Source organism: Elephas maximus, chromosome 4, assembly GCF_024166365.1.
Source record: "Elephas maximus indicus isolate mEleMax1 chromosome 4, mEleMax1 primary haplotype, whole genome shotgun sequence".
Lineage (NCBI taxonomy): Eukaryota > Metazoa > Chordata > Mammalia > Proboscidea > Elephantidae > Elephas > Elephas maximus.
In genome coordinates, this window is record NC_064822.1 from 108,685,659 (window position 1) to 108,707,295 (window position 21,637).

At 43.1% G+C, this 21,637-nt stretch overlaps 1 protein-coding gene across 10 annotated transcripts in view; it reads right to left on the reverse strand.

Annotated features, from left to right (window-relative positions):
* CSAD (cysteine sulfinic acid decarboxylase) overlaps positions 1-21,637 on the reverse strand; it is a 43,123-nt gene that overhangs the window by 15,817 nt on the left and 5,669 nt on the right. For 4 of the 10 annotated variants that reach the window (XM_049883245.1, XM_049883246.1, XM_049883240.1 and 1 more), the window contains exons 2-9: positions 5,388-5,420; positions 4,995-5,131; positions 4,158-4,284; positions 3,981-4,071; positions 3,453-3,559; positions 2,899-3,014; positions 2,123-2,202; positions 1,765-1,819 (exon numbers count right to left, since the gene is read on the reverse strand). In XM_049883245.1, the coding sequence (XP_049739202.1) occupies positions 1,765-1,819; positions 2,123-2,202; positions 2,899-3,014; positions 3,453-3,559; positions 3,981-4,071; positions 4,158-4,284; positions 4,995-5,120 (702 nt within the window). In that variant the 5' untranslated portion in view covers positions 5,121-5,131; positions 5,388-5,420. Of the gene's footprint in view, positions 1-1,764; positions 1,879-2,122; positions 2,203-2,898; positions 3,015-3,452; positions 3,560-3,915; positions 4,072-4,157; positions 4,285-4,994; positions 5,132-5,387; positions 5,544-21,637 lie in introns of those variants that run through there. The other 6 variants (XM_049883243.1, XM_049883239.1, XM_049883242.1 and 3 more) reach the window with 5 other exon arrangements.

The window sequence follows — 21,637 nt, forward strand, 5'->3', positions numbered from 1 at the left end:
AAGATATAAAAGAGCAGATTAAGCAAGTAAGCACAAATGGAGGGGAAGATACATGCCACATGAATGCCAAGGACCTCCCCCCAGAGCAGAGAGAGAGAGAAAGACAGCTCTCCCCTAGAGCTGGTGTCCTGAATTCAGACTTCTATGCTTCTACACTGTGAGAAAAAAAAATTCTGTTCATTCACACTTATACACTGCTGGTGGGAATATAAAATGGTACAACCACTTTGGAAATCAATTTGGCACTTCCTTAAAAAGCTAGATATAGAACTACCATAGGATCCGGCAATCCCACTCCTTGGAATATAGCCTAGAAAAATAAGAGCCTTTACACAAAGAGATATATGCACACCCATGTTCATTGCAGCACTGTTTACAATAGCAAAAAGATAGAATCAACCAAGGTGCCCATCAACGGATGAATGGATAAATTATGGTATATTCACACAATGGAATACTACACATCGATAAAGAACAATGACAAATCTGTGAAACATTTCATAACATGGAGGAACCTGGAAGGCATTATGCTGAGTGAAATTAGCCTGTTATAAAAGGGAAAATATTGTATGATACCACTATTAAAAGAACTCAAGAAATAGTTTAAACAGAGAAGAAAATATTCTTTGATGGTTATGACGGTGCAGAGGGAGAGAGGAAGAGAGGTATTCGCTAATTAGATAGTAGACAAGAACTATTTTAGGTGAAGGGAAAGACAACACACGATACAGGAGAGGTCAGCACAACTGGACTAAACCAAAAGCAAAGGAGTTTCCTGAATAAACCAAACACTTTGAAGGCCAGCGTAGCAGGAGTGGGGGTTTGGGTACCATAGGCTCAGAGGACATCTAGGTCAATTGGCATAATAAAATCAATTAAGAAAACATTCTATATCCCACTTTGGAGAGTGGCGTCTGGGATCTTAAACGCTAGCCAGTGGCCATCTAAGATGCATCAATTGGTCTCAACCCACCTGGAGCAAAGGAGAATGAAGAACACCAAAGACACAAGGTAATTATGAGCCCAAGAGACAGAAAGGGCCACATAAACCAGAGACTACATCAGCCTGAGACCAGAAGAACTAGATGGTGCCCAGCTACAACCGATGAGTGCCCTGACAGGGAACACAACAGAGAACCCCTGAGGGAGCAGGAGAGCAGTGGGATGCAGACCTCAAATTCTCATAAAAAGACCAGACTTAATGGTCTGACTGAGATCAGAAGGACCCCGGGGGTCATGGTGTCCAGACCTTCTGTTAGCCCAAGATAGGAACCATTCCCAAAGCCAACTCTTCAGACAGGGATTGGACTGGACTATGGGATAGAAAATGATACTGGTGAGGAGTGGGCTTCTTGGATCAAGTAGACACATTAGACTATGCAGGCAGTTCCTGTCTGGAGGGGAGATGAGAAGGCCGAGGGAGACAGAAACTGGCTGAATGGACACGAAAATAGAGGGTGGAGAAAAGGAGTGTGCTGTCTCATTAGTGGGAGAGCAACTAGGAGTATACCCAGTATACAGCAAGGTGCATATAAATTTTTGTGTGAGTGGCTGACTTGGTTTGTAAACTTTCCCTTTTAGTACAATAAAAATTAAAAAGAGAAAAAAAAAATCTCTTCATTAAAGCCACCCACTTGTGGTATTTCTGTTATAGCAGCAGCAGATAACTAAGACAGGTGCATCCAGTAGGGAGAACCCCAACAAAGTTCCAAGAAAGGGGTGGAGGGGCCCTGCTCTACTGCCCAGCACCCCTGGCTCACTCACCTCAGCCTCGGCCAGGCTGATCTGCCTCTCCAGATCCTCAGGGATCATTTTCCCTCTGGAAGAGAAAACTGGGTGGATAGAGAAGTCATAGATTCTCTAGGCCAGGAGGAGAAACTGTTGAATAGAGTAAGGTAGAGTTAGCAATGCAGAGGCCCTAATGCTGGCTTCTCCCTAAAAGGGGCAAAACAAATCTCAGGGAACAGGGTGGAAGACACGAGGGGTAGGAAAAGCAATTCTGCAGGAAAAGAAAGGGGAGGGATGCCCACCAGGTTATGGGCCTGAGACCAGAGCATTCTGGCAACAGGAAGGTACACTGTGAGAAACTGGGTCAGAGTCATATGGACAGAAGGACCTTCACCTCTCATCCGCCTTGACCACTCGAACACTGTCAGTGCCAAGTCCCAGAAAAGCAGCTCCTTTCTTGATGGAATAGTGACACTGCAGAGGAAGGCAGAAGGCAGGTTAGGACAACATGGACCAGAGGCCAGAGGGCAAGGTCAATGAGGAGGATAGAGACTGGTAAAGTGTGAGCTGCAATCGATGGGATCCTGTACACCAGGGCTTCTCAAATGTTAACGTACACACTGATCACCTGGGTGTCTTGCTAAAATACAGTCACAGTCAGTAGATCTGGGGTGTGGCCTGAGATTCTGCATTTCTAACCAGCTCCCCTCAGAAAAAAACCAAACCTATTGCCCATTGCCATGGTGTCAATTCCAACTCATAGCAACCCTATAGGACAGAGTAGAACTGCCCCATAGGGTTTCCAAGGAGCAACTGGTGGATTTGAACTGCCAACCTTTTTGGTTAAAAGCTGAGCTCTTGACCACTGTGCCATCAGGGCTCCCAGGAGATACCAACGCTACTGGCCCATGGACCACACTTTTGAGTGTCAAGAGCGTAGACTGTGTTCACTGGACCTGTTTCTCCTCACCCCGCCCCCAAACAGAAGGCAAAGCGAACAGGGGCTAAAGTTCACTTGGCCCTCTTAATTGGAAGAAAGCATATCTGCCCAGGGACAAGCTGATCTCAGAGCAGATGGGTCAGGGCAAGCAGATGACCTCAGGAGTCTCTGACTCAGCTGGCTAGAGGTTGGAATGAAGAGCCCAGGGTTGCGCTGTGCCTCTTTCCCACCTCCTCTGATGTGAAGAGGGCCAGCGGTGGCAGTGACCGGAGGCCCCTCTGCTTGCAATCTGGGTAGCGCTGATAGCGGGCCAGGTTCATAGCATACATGTTGGAGATGGAGCCACCTGTCACAGGAAGAGGTGGTAGCAAGAGGGTAGGGCAGTGGATCAAGGCTGGAACTTGCCTCTCCTTGCCCCTCTGCCCAGAAAAGCTGACCAAAGGAGAGGTGACTGGCTCTCAGGTCACAGCTGGGCTCTATGAAGGGCACAGGGATAACTGGCACAGCTCCAGCACCCTCCCAACTACCCCCTCCACACCCTGGGTGGCTCCCAGGAGAAAGCCCCGACCAGAGGGAGCAAGCACTACACCACTGATCCTAGGGACTGGTAGGCAAAGGCTAGGATAAGGCAGGCTAGGCACTGTCCTCCCCGGTCTGGCCAGGACCCAGCTGGAAAGACAACAAAGAAGAATGACCCTGTCCTGCCAGTTGTTCAAGCAAGAGAATGTGGGGGAGGTAGAGCCCTTAAAAAAGCCAAGGAAATGGTCCCCTGCTTCTCACATACCAGGGCAGAAGACCCCATCCCCAAAGCTCCAGCCCACCAGGGCCCGGAGTTTCTTCAGCACCTCCTCTTCCATGAGTATAAACACAGGGGCAATTTCATATGTGTACCTGCCAGGAGAAGGAACAATGAGAAAGGGACAGAAGATAGAGGGGCTGTGGATTAGGCCCTTAATCTAGAGAGGAACCAAAGAAAGGGGTGGTGACAATGAGCGGGGGAAAGGGTCCACAAAAAAGAACAAGTTAGTGACAACGAACCAGAGAAGCAGGAATGAGAAAACAATGGGATAGAAGAAGGTAGTTAGCACTAAGCAAGTCAATTATAGTCACCACTGCCCATGAGGAGGCATGGGAAAGCTTGGAGAATGGGGGTCCAAAGGATACGTGAGAAAAGACTCTACCAACAGAGATTCCCAAGAAGCAGTACAGAAGAGAGAGAGAAGAAAAAAAAATTATCCTCTACCCACAAAGGCACTCTCTCCCCGATGCCCAAATTTTTGAGGTGGTGGAGAGGGTCTGTGGGATGGCTCACTGGCTGGTGTTGAGGCTCTCAGTGATAATCCGTCCAGCAAGAGAGTGGGGATCCAACCCTGAAAAGAGCTGGTTGAAGAACCGAGGGTGACCTGCAGGGGGGTGGTAGGACAGCGAGTTCAGGGTTGAACTGGGGTATGAACCCCAGAGATTCCTTCCACCAGATCCCAGGACCCACAGGTCTTCACACTGTAGCGAATCACAGTCCGGCACCGCTCCAGGATCTGCTCTTTCGACTCCCCCTGGCTCCGCAGCTCCAAATCCAGCAGCTCTTTTAGTTCCTCTGGTTCCTTCCACTCACAGACCTAGGAGAAGAAAGGGAGACTCGGGGGTATATAAACCCACAGATTGGTTGCCTGAACTACATCTCAATAGACACAACGTACAACCAACTTACATTAAAAACATCAACTTAGGCAGACCCTGGACACCCTTTGAACTCAGTGCTGAAGTCATTCCTGAGGTTCATTCTTTAGCCAAAGATTAGACAGGCTCATAAAACAAGCAATAATACACATAGCTCAACCATGTGTATGAGAGTAAATGGTCACACCAGCTCAGGGGCAAGGACGAGAAGGTAGGAGAGGACAGGAGAGCTAAATGAATGGAAATGGGGAACCCAAGGTCGAGAAGGGGCAAGTGCTGATACGTCACAGGGTTGGTAACTGATGTCACAAGATAATATGTGTATTAATTGTTTAGTGGGAAACTAATTTGCTTTGTAAACCTTCATCTAAAGCACAGTTTAAAAAAGTCACCTTAGGAATATTTTCAAAGCAACACATAACAAAAAAAAAACCAAACCCTTTGCCATTGAGTCGACTCCGACTCATGGAGGCCCTATAGCAAGGGGAAATAAATACAGTGAGACTCAGTATCTAAATTCCTAAGGCATACAGGAAGCCAGTGATGCATTCTGGGGAGAAGCCTTCTCAAAGGAAGGAAGGTCTGAGTCAGAGTTTGAAAGGGAAAGGGAAGGTTTGATGGGGAAGAGGAGGAGGGAGAAATTACCCACCTTCTCACAGGCACTGGTCCCTTTCTGAATGGCCTCATCCACAATGATCCCAAACACGTCCCACAGCAGGGCTTCTGTGGCCATGGGATCCCCATCAAGGGAAGAGAGTGGTTCTGAGTCAGCCATCAAGACAAAATCTGCGAGCAGAACAGGTATTATTCCCTCCATAGCCTACGTACCCCACCTGGACCTAGTCAGCAAGGACCCCAACCGCTCAACAGGCCCAAGGCCCCAGTCTGACAGCTCAGTCCCAACCTTCACTGCACAGAAAGAGCAAGTGAGAGGGTCCAGGGAAAAAGCCAGTGGAAACAGGTAGGAGAAAGAGGGTGGTTAGCACTAAGCGGGTGAATTACAGTGTCCACCACCCACCTAATGCAAAGACAAGAGGCTTACCTTTCTGCTCAGGTCTCTTTCTGTTCAGGTGAGCTGAAGACAGAGTACACAATTAGCTTTTCAGAAGAGCAGGACCAGAACAGTGGAGGGAGTGGGGTATAGGCAGCAGTCAGGTGACCATGACATCACTTCTCATGACCGTTGCCCTAAGGAGAACTTAGACAGATTTTAGATAGAGATAGTAGGCTAAGTCTCCTGAATAATCATTAGCTGAAGGGGAACTGAAATAAAGTTAAAGACAAAAACACATGCTACAATACATTAATCTCAGGGTTGAAAGGTGTGGAGAGCAAGCAGGGAAGAGACGATTCCCACTGTGAATCAAAGGGCCCAGAGTAGAGACACAGGGAATGTGTGACCAGGAGCCAAGGGAAGTGGGGACAGGATCTGGGGGCTAAGGGGGTAGGAAGCTTGTGAGAGGCCAGCTGCAGGGATGAAATGGTCAGGCAGACCTCAGAGGCCAGTCTCTTTTGCATCCCAACCTTCAGAGTTTTTTCAGAATGGGTCTGATTTCTAAAGCACTATATTAGAAAAGGAAGGAAAGGAGGTTATAATGAGGAAGCATTTTGTTAAACAACCATAGCCCTGTGCCTTGCAAACTGAAAGTGCTCATTAAACTAGAGTTGTTTAAATGAGCACCAACTGTCTTCATGACACTGTTCTGGGAACTGAGGGAACCTCCCTGTCCCATTGTAAAGACAAAGATGCATGTGCAACAGTTGTGGACCAGGGCATGACAGGATGCCAAACCTATGTGCTTTCAGGACTCAGGAAGGGAGAAGACTGATGGAGGCTGACAACTAGGGAAGAGCTGCAGTGGAATTGGAGCTGAATCCTGAAAGTGGGTAGGAGAATTGGGATGGGTGAAAGGGAGGAAGAAGAAGGGGCATTCAGGACCAGGGTAAAGGAATACCATGGGCTTACATTGCTAATGAGCAGGGCTTGTTTTGAGGTCAGTGAAGGTACCTGCTGGCCTGCGTAGAAGGTCTGCACAGGGTGACAGGGGAGCAAAGATAGGGTGGATAGAGCCGCACAAGATTATGGGGAGCCTAGAAGGTCAGCCAGGCCAAGGGATCTGAATTTTATCCTGCAGGAAATGGGAAGTCACTGAAAGATTCCATGACAAGGAGTAACAGGATGAAACTACTGCTCTCCGAAGACCAGTTCAGCAGAAGGATGCAGAAGAATTAATAGGCTGTTGTAGTAAACCAGGCAAGAGGTGATCCACACTTGAATAAGGGTGGTGTTGGTAGCAAAGGACAGTTATAAACATCTGCAGGTCTGTTCACTCACTGGATTCCACTGAATTCAACAATTATGGAGAAAGAAGAATCAAAGGTGACCCTAGGGTTTTACTTCTGGGTGACTGGAAAAACGATGGTGTCCCTAGAAGAAATAGGGATGCAGAAAGGGGAAGCTGGATTGAAAATAAAAGTTATTTCTTAGAAATACTGCATTAAGACTCATCCAAGTGGAGGCCTCCTGAGACTACAGATACTTACAAGGGAAGTCAGGCCCAGAGCTGTGATGAGATGCTAGAGTGGAAAGCAAATTTGAGAGTCAAGGTATAACTGAAACCTTACGATGGCCTCCATTCCCCAAGGGAGAGAGTATGCAGAGAGATGGCCAGGGAGAGGGAGCAAGCATCAAGGCCTGGGGGGTCACCAAGGTCACTCAATGAGTGGGCAAGAGGATCAAGAAAATCTGCTCTGGATGACATTATCCTATACACAGAAAACCCTAAAGAATTCTCAAGAAAACTACTGAAACTAATAGAAGGGTTCAGCAGAGTTTCAAGATACAAGATAAACACACAAAAATCAGTTGGATTCCTCTATACCAATAAAAAGAACATTGAAGAGGAAATCACCAAATCAATACCATTTACAGTAGCCCCCAAGAAGATACTTAGGAATAAGTCTTACCAGAGATGTAGAAGACCTATACATAGAAAACTAGGAGACACTACTGCAAGAAACCAAAAGAGACCTACAAAAGTGGAAAAACATACCTTGCTCATGGATAGAAAGACTTAACATGGTAAAAATGTCTGTTCTACCAAAAGTGATCTATAGATACAATGCAATTCTGATCCAAATTCCAACAACATTTTTTAATGTTATGGAGAAACAAATCACCAACCTCATATGGAAGGGAAAGAGGTCCTGGATAAGTAAAGCCTTACTGATAAAGAAGAGCAAAGTGGGAGGCCTCACCCTACCTGATTTTAGAACCTATTATACCACCACTGTAGTTAAAACAGCCTGATATTGGTACAACAACAAGATACATAGACCAATGGAACAGAATCAAGAATCCAGACATAAATCCACCCACATATGCGCAGCTGATATTTGACAAAGACCCAAAGTCAGTTAAATACGGCAAAGACAGTCTATTTAACAAATGGTGCTGGCATAGCTGGATATCCATCTGCAAAAAAAATGAAACAACACCCATGTGTCACACCATGCACAAAAACTAACTCAAAACGGATCAAAGACCTAAATGTAAAATCTAAAACGATAAAGATCATGGAAGAAAAAATAGGGACAACACTAGGAGCCCAAATACATGGCATAAACAGTATACAAAACATTACTAACAACGCAGAAGAGAAACCAGATAACTGGGAACTCCTAAAAATCAAAACACCTTTGCTCATCCGAAGACTTCACCAAAAGAGTAAAAAGATTACCTACAGACCGGGAAAAAGTTTTTAGCTATGACATTTCTGATCAGCACCTGATTTCTAAAATCTACACAATACTGCAAAAACTCAACCGCAAAAAGACAAATAACCCAATTAAAAAATGGGCAAAGGATATGAACAGACGCTTCACTAAAGAAGACATTCAGGTGGCTAACAGATACAGGAGGAAATGCTCATGATCATTAGCCATTAGAGAAATGCAAATCAAAACTACAACGAGATTTCATCTCACTCCAACAAGATTGGCATTAATCTAAAAAACACAACATAATAAATGCTGGAGAGCCTATGGAGAGACTGGAATACTTAAACACTGCTGGTGGGAATGTAAAATGGTACAACCACTTTGGAAATCAATTTGGTGCTTCCTTAAAAATCTAGAAATAGAACTACCATATGATCCAGCAATCCCACTCCTTGGAATATAGCCTAGAAAAATAAGAGCCTTTACAGGAATGCATATACCCACACCCATGTTCATTGCAGCACTGTTTACAGTAGCAAAAAGATGGAAGCAACCAAGGTGCCTATCAATCGATGAATAGATAAATAAATTATGGTATATTCACACAATGGAACACTATGAATCGCTAAAGAACAGTGATAAATCTATGAAACATTTCATAACATGGAGGAATCTGGAAGATATTATGCTGCGTGAAATTAGTCAGTTGCAAAAGGACAAATATTGTATAAGACCACTATTGTAAGTACTCAAGATACAGTTTAAACAGAGAAGAAAATATTCTTTGATGGTTATGAGAGGGGGGAGGGAGCGTGGGAGAGGGGTATTCACTAATTAAATAGTTTATAAGAACTACTTTAGGTGATGGGAAAGACAACACACAATACAGGAGAGGCCAGCACAACTGGACTAAACCAAAAGCAAAGAAGTTTCCAGAATAAACTGAATGCTTCGAAGGCCAGCATAGCAGGGGCAGGGGTTTGGGGACCATGGTTTCAGGGGACGTCTAAGTCAACTGACGTAATAAAATCTATTAAGAAAACATTTTGCATCCCACCTTGGAGAGAAGTGTCTGGGGTCTTAAACGCTAGCAAGTGGCCATCTAAGATGCTTCGATTGGTCTCAACCCACCTGGATCAAAGGAGAATGAAGAACACCAAGGACATAAGGTAATTACGAGCCCGAGAGACAGAAAGGGCCACATAAACCAGAGACTACATCTGCCTGAGACCAGAAGAGCTAGATGGTGCCTGGCTACAACGGATGACTGCCCTGAGAGGGAACACAACAGAGAACCCCTGAGGGAGCAGGAGAGCAGTGGGATGCAGACCCCAAATTCTCATAAAAAGACCAGAATTAATGGTCTGAGACTAGAAGGACCCCGGTGGCCATGGTCCCCAGACCTTCTGCTGGCCCAGGACAGGAACCATTCCCAAAGCCAACTCTTCAGACATGGATTGGACTGGGCAATGGGTTGGAGAGAGATGCTGGTTAGGAGAGAGCTTCTTGGAATAGGTGGACGCTTGAGACTATGTTGGCATCTCCTCCCTGGAGGGGAGATGAGAGGGTAGAGGGGGTTAGAAGCTGGTGAAATGGACACAAAAAGAGAGAGTGGAGGGAGGGGGCGGGCTGCCTCATTAGGGGTAGAGCAATTGGGAGTATTCAGCAAGGTGTATATAAGTTTTTGTGTGTGAGACTGACTTGATTTGTAAACTTTCACTTAAAGCACAATAAAAATAAAAGAATGAAAAGAAAGATATTTCGTAACATGTGAAAATTATATAAAATTCAAATATAAGTGTCCATAAAGAAAGTTTAACTGAAATCCAGTCATGCTCTTCATTTACAGACTGTCTAAGACTGCTTTCGCCCCATTTAACAGCAGAATTGAGTAACTGTAACAAAAAGACTATGTGGTCTGCGAAGTCTAAGAAATAGAAATCTGGCCCTCATAGAGCCAAGTTTTTCAACCTGTGATCTGGGATATAAAATACATACCGTCTGCTCATTTTTTATATCATCTGTCATATAATTTAAAGCCAGGCTCCCTTTATACTTTCTATCTTCATATTTCATGTTGCCTCCTCATTGACATTCAATTGGATTCCAACTTAAGTTTAACAACAATTATTGTAAAAAGAATAAAATTTGTATGACACACACACAAAAAAGAATGACTCAAGAAACAACCTAATCTTGTAGATTGAGTTCAACCTCATTACCATAACTGCCTCTAATCCTGCCTCATTAACATCGTAAAGGTAGGATTTACAACACTTAGGAAAATCACATCGGATGAAAAAATGGTGGACAATCACACAATACTGGCAATCATGGCCTAGCTAAATTGACACACATTTTGAGGGGACACAATTTAATCTGTAATATTCCACCCTTTAGCCCCCCAAAATTCATGTCCTTGCCACATGCAAAACACATTTACCCCATCATATCATAGCAAAAGTCTTAAATCAACTCAAAGTCCAAAATCCAAAACTTCCTCTTCATCTGTGAAATCTAAAATATATCTGCTTCCAAAGTGTAATGGTGGAACAGGCACAAAGTACAAGGTAGACATTTCCATTACAAATAGTAGAAATTGGAGGGAAAGAACGGATAGCAGGCACCAAGTAGGTTAGCAGAACATATTACATTAGCTTTCAAGGCTTGAAAAATAATCCTCTGTTCTCTGAGACCATTTAGGTAATGGCCCTGCCCTCTCCGGATTCTGGGTGGAGGTCCCTCGGCCCTGGGCTTCAGCTCCACCTTCTAGACCCACTGGAATGGCAACTCTAGTTCCTCAGCTTTGGGTGACCCTGTTCTCCTAGTCCATCTGAATGGCAACTCTACCCCCTCAGCCCCGGGAGGCCCCATTCTTCTCCCCCTTGGGCATGGCAGCCCTGCCCCTTCAGCTTTGGGCAGCAGATCTGACCCCAGCCCACTGGCACTTGTGAAAGCCAGCCCCACACTCCAGAACCAAGATGGTGAAGATCTGACTCTTTGAAACCTAGAAGGCTATGGCTCCACTCTCTGAGATCCAGCAGGCCATGGTTCCATTCTTTGAGACTGAGGCAGCTCTGCTTCCTGTGTTCCTTTTCTCTTCAGCTTCTGTTTCCTGGTTCCTTGGCCTCTCCGCCCTCAGGCCCTTGGGCCAGCTGGCTTCTGCCCTACTTGGGCAAGTATTCCAAATCTCTTTAACTCCAAGGATAAGTAGACTTCCTGCAAAGCAACAGAACTCAGCTCTCTCTTTCCATGGGTTAGCTACAGTGCTGTGTCGAGCCGGTTCTCGGTTCTGCTCCTTCTCGCCATCTGCGCCATCTCCGGTGTAACAGCTCTCCTCACTTCCTTCTGTGTCCTCATCAGAATCATCTTTGATGTCCACAATCCCACCAACAGTCTCTTGAAGGAAATCTAGGCTTTTACTATTAGGCACTTTAAAACTCTTCCAAACTCTACCTATTCATAGTTTTGAAACCGCTTCTACATTTTAGGTATCTGTTAGAGCAGCATCCCATTCCCAGTACCAAATTCTGCCTTAGTTATCTTGTGCTGCTATAACAGAAATACCACAAATGGATGGCTTTAACAAAGAGAAGTTTATTCTCACAGTCTAGGAGGCCAGAAGTCCAAATTCAGGGTGCCAGTTCCAGCTGAAAGTTTTCTCTCTCTGTCAGTTCTAGAGCAAAGTCCTTGTTTTCAATCTCCCCTGGTCTAGGAGCTTCTCAGCACAGGGACCCCAAGTACATAGGACGCTCTCCTCTCCTGGTTCTTCATTCTTGATGGCATGAGGTTCCCCCCTTGCTAGCTTCTGCTTCTCTCTTTTATATTTCAAAAGAGACTGACTCAAGATACAACCTATTCTTATAGACTGAGTCCTGCTTCATTACATAACTGCCTCTAATCCTGCATCATTACTGGGAATCATAGCCTAGCTAAGTTGAAACATTTGGGGGGAACACAATTCAATCCATAGAATCAGAATTGACTAAACCCATTGCCATTGAGTTGATTCCAACTTGTAGCGACCCTATAGGACAGAGTAGAACTGCCCCATACAGTTTCAAAGGAGCACCTGGTGGATTCAAACTGCCAACCTTTTGGTTAGCAGTCATAGCTCTTAAGCACTACACCACAGGGTTTTCCAGAATTGACTAGAAGGCACTAACAACAACAAGCTATCTTGGAGGGCAGGAGGGAAGGGCACAGCTGAAAACACACGGATTACATAAAAATCTGTGCAAGGAACAGTCAGACCCTCATTCTCCTCCCCCAGCATAATCACCCAGGCAACACCCCTCCACTCCACCTATTTCCAAGGAAGCAGGAGGTTTGTCCCCCGGAGAAAATGAAACAAGGAAGCTGGGACTTAGGGGCACCAGGTGCAGCAGGAGGTAAAGATGAGGCACTATACTGAAAATAGGAGGATTACGAGAACATTACATATCAAATTAATCCCTTCCCCCCAATCAGCTCTCAGAACTGGTAGCCAGAGGTAAACCCTTTAGAGCCAGGAGACTGGAAGATTCCTCTCTGGAGAAACTCAACTCCAGAGCCCCAGAGAAGAGATGTACGGATGCTCTTATTTCAGTCCTTGCCCAATCACCAGTCAATACAATAAAATACAGTCAATACCTTCCAATACGTCTTAAGTGCCTTGCTCTTAAATGTGAGCAGAGAGCCAAGGATTACCACACACTTGAGGAAAACCCCAACCATGACCTACATGAACAGACAAACTGAACAAAGGCATTCGGTGCAAGCAGAGAAACACAGGAAGCAGCAGAAGGCCTCAAAAATATGATATTGCATCCATGAAAAAAACAGGTTGCTCTCAAAAAGAAATACGCAGAGAACAAGGAGAAGTGCTAGCATTGTGTGACTGTCCCCCATTTTGTCATTTGATGTGATTTTCCTGTACGTTGTACATCCTACCTCTTTGATGTTAATGAGGCAGGATTGGAGGCAGTTATGTTAATGAAGCAGGACTCAATCTGCAAGATTAGGTTGTATCTTGAGTCAATGAAAAATCACACAAAAAGACTAAGATAAAGTCAAAAAAACCACACAGAAAGACAAAAATTATAGAGATGGACAATAAGAGAGAAAACATAAGAACTTTAGAAGGTCAATCCAAAAAGTCCAATATTCAACAAACAAGAAGTTTCAAAACTAGAGAAGAAAAAAAAGGAGGGAAAGAAATTCTCAAACAAAGTTTTTCAGAACAGAAGGATAGATTCAAATAATCCACTGAATGCCCAACATGTAGTCGTATTATAAAATCATTTCAGAGTAATGGAAGATCCCAAGACTTCCAGAGATAAAACCAACCAAACCAAAACTAGACCAGAAATGAAGGAGAACCAGATTACATCAAACTTCTCCAACAAAGGAGAGAAGTGAAGGGATTTGTCAAGCTGTAATGAAGGTGGTACCAGAAAAACACCGGACTATCAGTCTTCAGAGGGAAAAATAAGTGGGGACTGTGTTCAACTGGACACTCAATGCTGCCCCGCAACACAACTAGTTTTCAACTGTCAGCTCTAACTGTCTGTAGCAACTCTTTCAAAATTTTTCCACACCTCTCAAACTACTGACCCATCTACCTGCTCCCTCCCTCCCTCCCTCTCTAATTTCAATTTTCTTAGGGTTAAAAAAAAAGCCATCAAAATTCACAACTTTTTGCAACCTGAGCTCTGGATCTCTTCATTCATTAAATATTTACTTAGTACCTAGTATGTAAGGAGCCCTGGTGGCACAGTGGTTAAGCGCTTGGCTACAAACCAAAAGGTCGGCAGTTTGAACCCACCAGCTGTTCCACAGGAGAAAGATCTGGCAGTCTTTTCCACAAAGATTACAGCCTTGGAATTCCTATGGGGCAGTCCTACTCTGTCCTATAGGATCTCTATGAGTGGGAATCAACTCCAGAGCAACAGGTATGGACAGGTACCTAGTATGTATGGTCCCTGGGTGGTGCAAATTGTTTGCACTCAGACTATCAAAGGTTGGCAGTTCAAATCCACCCAGCCACTCCCTAGCTCCCTAGCTATCTCCTTCCGTAAAGATTACAGCCAAGGGCTTAGGTGGTCACTGGAGGTAATGTGGAGAGCTCTGCCCTCAGGAAATTCACAGTCTAAAGCCAAAGTAACAAACTGGGAGTAAGCCAAATCCCACCTACAGTCAGGGTTTTGTTTGGCTTACACAGTATGTCTAAAAACTTTTTAAAATAATTGCCAGCACTCGAAGTTGTTTCACATTAATAAAATGCTTCCAGCTTCTTGAGAAAAAATCAGAATACCTGGCAACACAGTGCCTGAATTAATAAAAAGCAACAATCAGCTGCTGTTGGAGCTGCCTCTTAATATTGTTTTTAAATCATTCATTATTATTATTTGTATTTCATTATGGTCCTTTCGATGCCTTCCATTTTTTGATTAAGCAATACATTCACATAGTTCAAAAATCAAAACAATATAAAAATATTAATGTAGTAAAGAATCTAATTCTGACCCCGTCCCTTACGTCCCATTCCTGCTCCCCACTCTGACAGGCAACCCTTCCATTAGTTTCTTGGGTACCTTCCAGGGTTTTGAATGCAAATGCCAACAAATGTGAATGTATATATTCTTATTTTCCTCCTTCTTCACACAAAAGATGGCATATAATCACTGGTCTGCACCTTACTCTTTTTCAGCTAACAACGTATGGGTCATCTTAACATGTCAGTACATGAAAAAATTCCCCTTTTTTTCATATAACAATTTTGTTGGGATGTAATTCGTATACTATAAAATATACCTCATAAAACCAAAAGGTCGGGTAGTTTGAATCCACCAGCCACTCCTTGGAAACTCTATGGGCAGTTCTACTCTGTCCTATAGAGTCGCTATGAGTCAGAAGCGACTCGACGGCAATGGGCGAAAGTATATAAAAATCAGTGGTTTTTAGTATATTCACGAAGTTGTGCAATCATCATCACGATCTAATTCCAGAACGTTTTCATCACCCCAAAAAGGAACTCATTAGCAGTCACTCCCATTTTCCCCTGCCCCCGAGTCCTGGCAATCACTAACCTACTTTCTGTCTCTACGTATTTGCCTCATCTGGACATTCATATAAATGAATCATACAATATGTGATTTTTTGTGATGAGCTTCTTTCACTTGGCATGATGTTTTCAAGGTTCATCCATGTTGCATGCATCAGTACTTCATTCCTTTTTATGGTGGGATAATATTCCATTGTATGGACATACCATATCTGATTTATACATTTATCAGTTGATGGACATTTGTTGTTTCCACTTCTGGCCTATTACGAATAACGTGGCTATGAATACTGATATATAAGTTTTCGTGTGGATATATGTTTTCATTTCCCTTGAGTACATACCTGGGAGTAGAACTGCTGAGTCATATGGTAACTCTCTGTGTTTTAACTTTCTGAGAAAGTGGTGAACCACGTTATTTTACATTCCCACCAGCAATTCATAAGGGTTCCAATTTTTCCACATCCTCACACCAACACTTGTTATTATTCATCTTTTTTATTATAGTCATCTACATTTATAATTTTGATAGAGATTATCAACATCCATACAGGTTGTATCAATGTATGAAAATACCTGTGTTCTTAGCCTCAGCAACAGAACACGTGGTCAAACTTCTGGACCTTTCGTACTTAAAGAGTGAAAAACGGTATCTCAGTGTATTTTTAATTTGGTTGCACTCCTGTATTAGTTTTTCTGTGGTAACAAATGACCTCAATATGTCACTGGCTTACAACAACGGAAATTTGCTTCTCTTTCATGGCTTATGTTGGCATTGGGGTTGACTGCAGCTCATTCACATATCTTTATTCTGAGTCCCATTGTAAGGAACAGCCTCTGAGACACACTGTTCTCGTGACAGAGGGAAAAGAGCAAAGGCAGGGAAAACCATGCAACAACCCTAAAAATTTCTGCTCAGACCTAGCATACGGCATATATGCTCACATTCCATTGACCACATAAAGTCACATGGCTAAGCCGTAGGGCAGTTGGGTGAGGATATATATTCCTTCCACAGGGGGCACTGCAAAATACAGAGCAAAGAATGAAGATGTAAAATCCCCTTACAAGGCCATGGCACACAAGCCCTTTAGTAGGGGTTTGCATTCTGTTTCACCTCAGTCTGCATTACCCACCTTTCACCACAGACATCTGATTCTGAACCGCTGGTCTAAAGGTTTCCTCCCCTTTCCCCTCAGTAATGCCCTCTTCATTACTCCCTCTCATTTCAACTCTCCTTCCTACTGCCTCTTTCTCATAGCATTTAAAATTGTTCAAGCCTCTCACATGTCCCCTTCCAACCACCTCTTCACAGCCAACCTTCTTGAAAGAGTTGCCTCCACTCTGTCTTCACTTTTTCTTCTCTCAACTTTGCTCAGCCCACTGCCATGTGGCTTTCACCTTCAAGGTTACCAAGAATTTCCCTGCCTCCAATCCAATGGACACATCTCATCTTTATCTTATTTGACCCCTCTGGAGCCATCAATCATGGTTCACCAGTCCCAACTTGAAACATTTTCTTCCACTGGCTTCCATATTACTACCCCTAGCTTTCCCCCTCTCTCTGACCATTCCCCAATTTTCTTGGCAGTTTCACCTTCCTCTGACCTCCCTTAAATGCTAGAGTTCCTCAGGGTTCTGTCCCTGGGCCTCCTCCATCTGCACTCTGCACTTCTCCCTGGGCAATCCTGCCCACTGCCAGGGCTACATGCTGGTGACTTTTCTATCCCAGACCTCTCTCCTGAGCCCCAAATCCATGAAGCCACTCCTCCTACAGGTATTTTACACTCAATATGTCCAAATCTGAGCTCATTATCGGCCCTGTCAAACCTGCTCTTCTTTCTGGTGTCTTTAGCTTGGTGAATGGCATCATCCACTACCAGTTGCTCAAACCAGAGAGCTGAATGCCATCCTTGAACTATTCTCTCCCCCTCCTCCCTAAATCCTTCCACTTCTCTCCATCTCTACTGGCATTTCCCTGCCAGGATCATGCCTGGTTTACTCCAATAGTTCCAACTGATCTCCTGCCTCCTAATCCTTGACTAATTTTTTTTCCTTTTAATCTTCCAATGCTGTTATACCTTTCTCTTTCTCTCCTTCAAAAATATCAGCACAACATTAAAACCTGCGTAAAGCTTCACCTCTGGGCTATGTTTTAATATTCCTTTCCTTAAAAATACTTTAAAGGGAAAAATGGTAACTTTAGTTAAGAAACCTGGGACACACCACCTTGATCCAAGTGACCAAAGGTAACATCACCAATAATGGGACAGACTGACATCATGGGCCTCCTGATGTGAGGCACAGAGAAGCACTCAAAATCACTTATGCCTGAATTTAATCATGAGGAAACTGGTATGTCTAAATTGAGGGTCATTCTACAAAACAACTAGCTTATGCTCTTCAAAAACATCTATGTCATAAAAATCAAAGAAAGGTTGAGGAACTGTTCCAAATAGGAGGCTAGAGACGTTATAACCAAATGTAATGGGTAATCTAGATTGACTCCTGGATAAGGAATGAAAAAACCTACTATAAAGAACATTATTGGAACAACTGGTGGAACGTGAATATGGACGGTGTGATAAATAACAGTATTCTATCAATGTTAAATTTCCTGAATTTGATCACTGTATTGTGCTTATGTATGTTCTGGTTCTTAGAAAAAGTGCTGAAACGCTTAGCAACACAGGAGATGCTATCTGCAACTTTCTCTTAAATAGTTCAGAAAAAAGCAATACCTGGTAGCACAGTGGTTAAGCGTTTGGCTGCTAACCAAGAAGCCAGCAGTTTGAATCCACCAGCCGCTCCTTGGAAACCCTATCGGGCAGTTCTTCTCTGTCCTGTAGGGTCGCCAGAGTCAGAATCGACTAGACAACAATGGGTTTTTATATGAATGTAGCTACATGCATTTTAAAAAATAACAGCTTTACTGAGATATAATTCATACACCATAAAGTTCATCTTTTTAAAGTGTACAACTCAGTCGTTTTTAGTAGACCCACAAAGTTCTGCATTAATCACCACTACCCAATTCCAGAACATTTTCATCATCCCAAACAGAAACTCCATACCCATTAGCAGTCACTTCCCATACCCCTCTCCCTCCAGTATACATGTGTTTAATTGAAAAAAAAAAAAAAAAACCTGAAAAAGAAGGGAAAAGACTTCAAAATATTAACTCTGGTTATTTTTGGGTATTAGAATTATGGGTGACTTTAATTTTCTTATTTATAGGAGTCCGTGGGTGGTGCAAATGGTTAATGCGCTCAGCTGCTAACCGAAAGGAGACCTACTTCCAAAATATCCACCACTGAGAACCCTATGGAGCACAGTAATGCTCTGACACACATGGGGTCATCGAAAGTCGGAATCAACTTGACAGGAACTGGTTTTTATAATTTTATGCAGCAATTTAATATTACTTACGTAATGTAAAAAAGTAAAGATTATTTTTAAATTACAAAAAGATTAAGGGGTAACAAGAACTTCCAAAATATACAAATCATCAAACTCAAGGAAATGTCCCTAGTGAGTACCTGATGTGCTTTCCCAATTCCTCAATTCACTATCATCAAAATGGACTAAGGGGTGGCAAAGGTATGCATATACTGTTCATCTCTCTATTACAGAGCCCCAGCTGGCTCTCTGACAGGGGAATGGGTTCAGCTAGTTCAGCCACCATGGACTGTCTACTAGCCCAGATGCTGTATCTGCCCTGTGCGTGGCCAAAAGGTCAGCACAGAGACTCGAGTATAAAATAAAGGCATGATCCCCACAACAGAGTGGGGAGCTCAGGAAGAAAAGGCAGGAATGAATGGGTAACTCCACTCAATTAGCCCAGGGCTGATTTCAAGGAGAAAATACTCAGGCTCTGCAGGAGGAGATAGGGAGCTGGTGTGGGGGAAAGACCTACTAGTAATCTTTACCATGCAATTTGAATACGGGGAGGGGTGGGCTAGAGAACTGGGTTAGGGAAGGTCACAAAGGAAGAGGCTTGCCTGGGGCAAAGGGATAAAGGTAGCTGCCTCTCAAAAGCGCTTCCAATCAGGTTTACTGTTAGTTAAAACACTGCCCTCTCTGCCACCTGTCAAAAAGCCCCACTGATTAAACACCCACATTAATACAGAGGCATCAACTCTCTTCTTGTGTATGTTGTTTTCTCTGCTTCTACATCATAAATTTCTGGGGGGAGAGGGCTAAATTTTACCTTCTTTAATAAAGCACCAAACACAGAATGTTGTTGTTATTAGTTGCCCATGAGTCAATTCCATCTTATGGTGACCCATGTATGCTGAGTAGAACTGCTCCACACGGTTTTCAAGGCTGGGACCTTTTGGAAGCAGATTGCCAGGCCTGTCTTCCCAGGTACCTCTGGGTGGATAAACATAAAAAAATAAAACCCGTTGCCATAGAGTCGATTCCAACTCATAGCAACCCTATAAGGACAGAGTAGAACTGCCCCCATAAGGTTTCCAAGGAGCACCTGGTAGATTCAAACTGCCAACCTTTTGGTTAGCAGCCACAGCTCTTAACCACTACGCCACCACGGTTTCCAAACATAGGCACCTGAAAAAATGTTAAGTTTCCTTCTTGCACAAAGGCACTCAGTAAACATTTGCTGAAACAATCAACTATTTCCAGGTACTGAAAAATAATGCTGCATTCCACTCATACTTGATTTGCATAAACGAAGAGGAATCTATATTAATGATAGCTTAGCAAAGGATGTTTTCTTCTCAAAGCCTTCTCACCTATTATCTCATTTTACCCTCACAGTAGTGCTAGAAATTAGCCACAGTAGGTATTTATTTATTCATCCTCCTTTTCAAGATGAGGACTCTTTGGCTGGAGAAGGTGAACTAATTTGTCCAAGATTACAAAGCGATATGGGAACAAGCCTAGATCACTGATTTTCTGACTACTAAGTTCCTACCTCTCTCATTACAACACTGGTTCCATTTAACTCTGACATTTCTCACTACCTTTCACCATACATGAAAACAAACATCAGCCAAGATAAAAAGAAACTGAAAATACAAAAGGATAAGACTACCAGAAGGAAGTACAGGGAGATGTTTTAATAATTTTAAGGTAGCATGTCACAAAAGCCACAGGCAAATCTCACTACATAAAATTTTGAAAATTCTGTGTAAAGGAAGACACCATTAAAGTGGTTCAAAATCACTCATGGCTTTATCTCTCAATATTTTACCTACTCAATATTTTTCAAAATGTTTTTGCCTCTCCTTGCAATTATTCTTTTCCCTGTAAATTTTTAGATCAGCATTAAGTTCCACACAAAATCCTACTTTACTTAGAGTTTAATTAATGTAATCTATATATATGAAACCCTGATAGCATAGTGGTTAAGAGCTACAGCTGCTAAGCAAATGGTCAGCAGTTCGAATCCACCAAGCTCTCCTTGGAAATCTTACAGGGCAGTTCTATTCTGTCCTATACGGTCCCTATCAGTCAGAATCAGCTTGATAGCAATGGGTTTGGTTTTTTTTAACAGCAAAAATCAATGTCTATGCAGTATTAGGCATTAATTTTTACTATAAAAAGCCAAAACCCGCTGCCGTCGAGTCAATTCTGACTCATAGTGACCCTACAGGAAAGAGTAGAACTGCCCCATACGGTTTCCAAGGAGCGCCTGTTAGATTTGAAACGCCGACCTTTTGGTTAGCAGCCATAACTCTTAACCACTACGCCACCAGGGTTTCCAATTTTTATTATATGTTACATTAAATTAAATTCTATGCAGTATTAGGAGCCCTGGTGGTGCAGTGATTAAGAGCTTGGCTGCTAAGCAAAAAGTCGGCCAGTTCGAATTCACCAGCCACTCCTCAGAAACCCCATGGGGCAGTTCTACTCTGTCCTATAGGGTCACTATGAGTCAGAATCACTTGATGGCAACGGTTTTTCTATGCGATATAGAGTTTTCCTATTCGTAGACATGGTAAAACTCTCCACTCGATCAAGTCCTTTTTGTCTTTCACTAAAATAGTATGGTTTTCTTAATACATCATTTGCAGTTTCCTATTAAATTTCTTGACATATAATTTTTTACTGTGAATAAGATAATCTATGAAATTTTACAGCTGGTATTGTTCTTGTAGTTTATTTATATAATTTTTGTTTGTTAATCTTACATCGGCCATGTTGTTGTATTCCCTTGTTTTAATATTTTGTAAGTTGATTCTCTTTGTAGATGAATATATTGTATGAAAATAATGAGACTTGTAGGTGGCTAGGACCTCTAGTAGAATATTAGTTTTGATGATAAACATTCTTGTCTTGTTCCTGTCTTTGACAGAAATATTTCAACTATTTTCCCATAAAGCAGACTTCCAGCCTTTTAAAAAGTTGAAAGATAAATGAAAAACTGAGACAGAAAAAACTGAAATACATATGACAAAGAATGAAGAGTTAATACCCTGAATAGTGACAGGATTTCTACCAATCAATAAGAAACAGACAAATTGTCTACTTTTTCTTTAATGGACAAAGGATATGAACAGGCA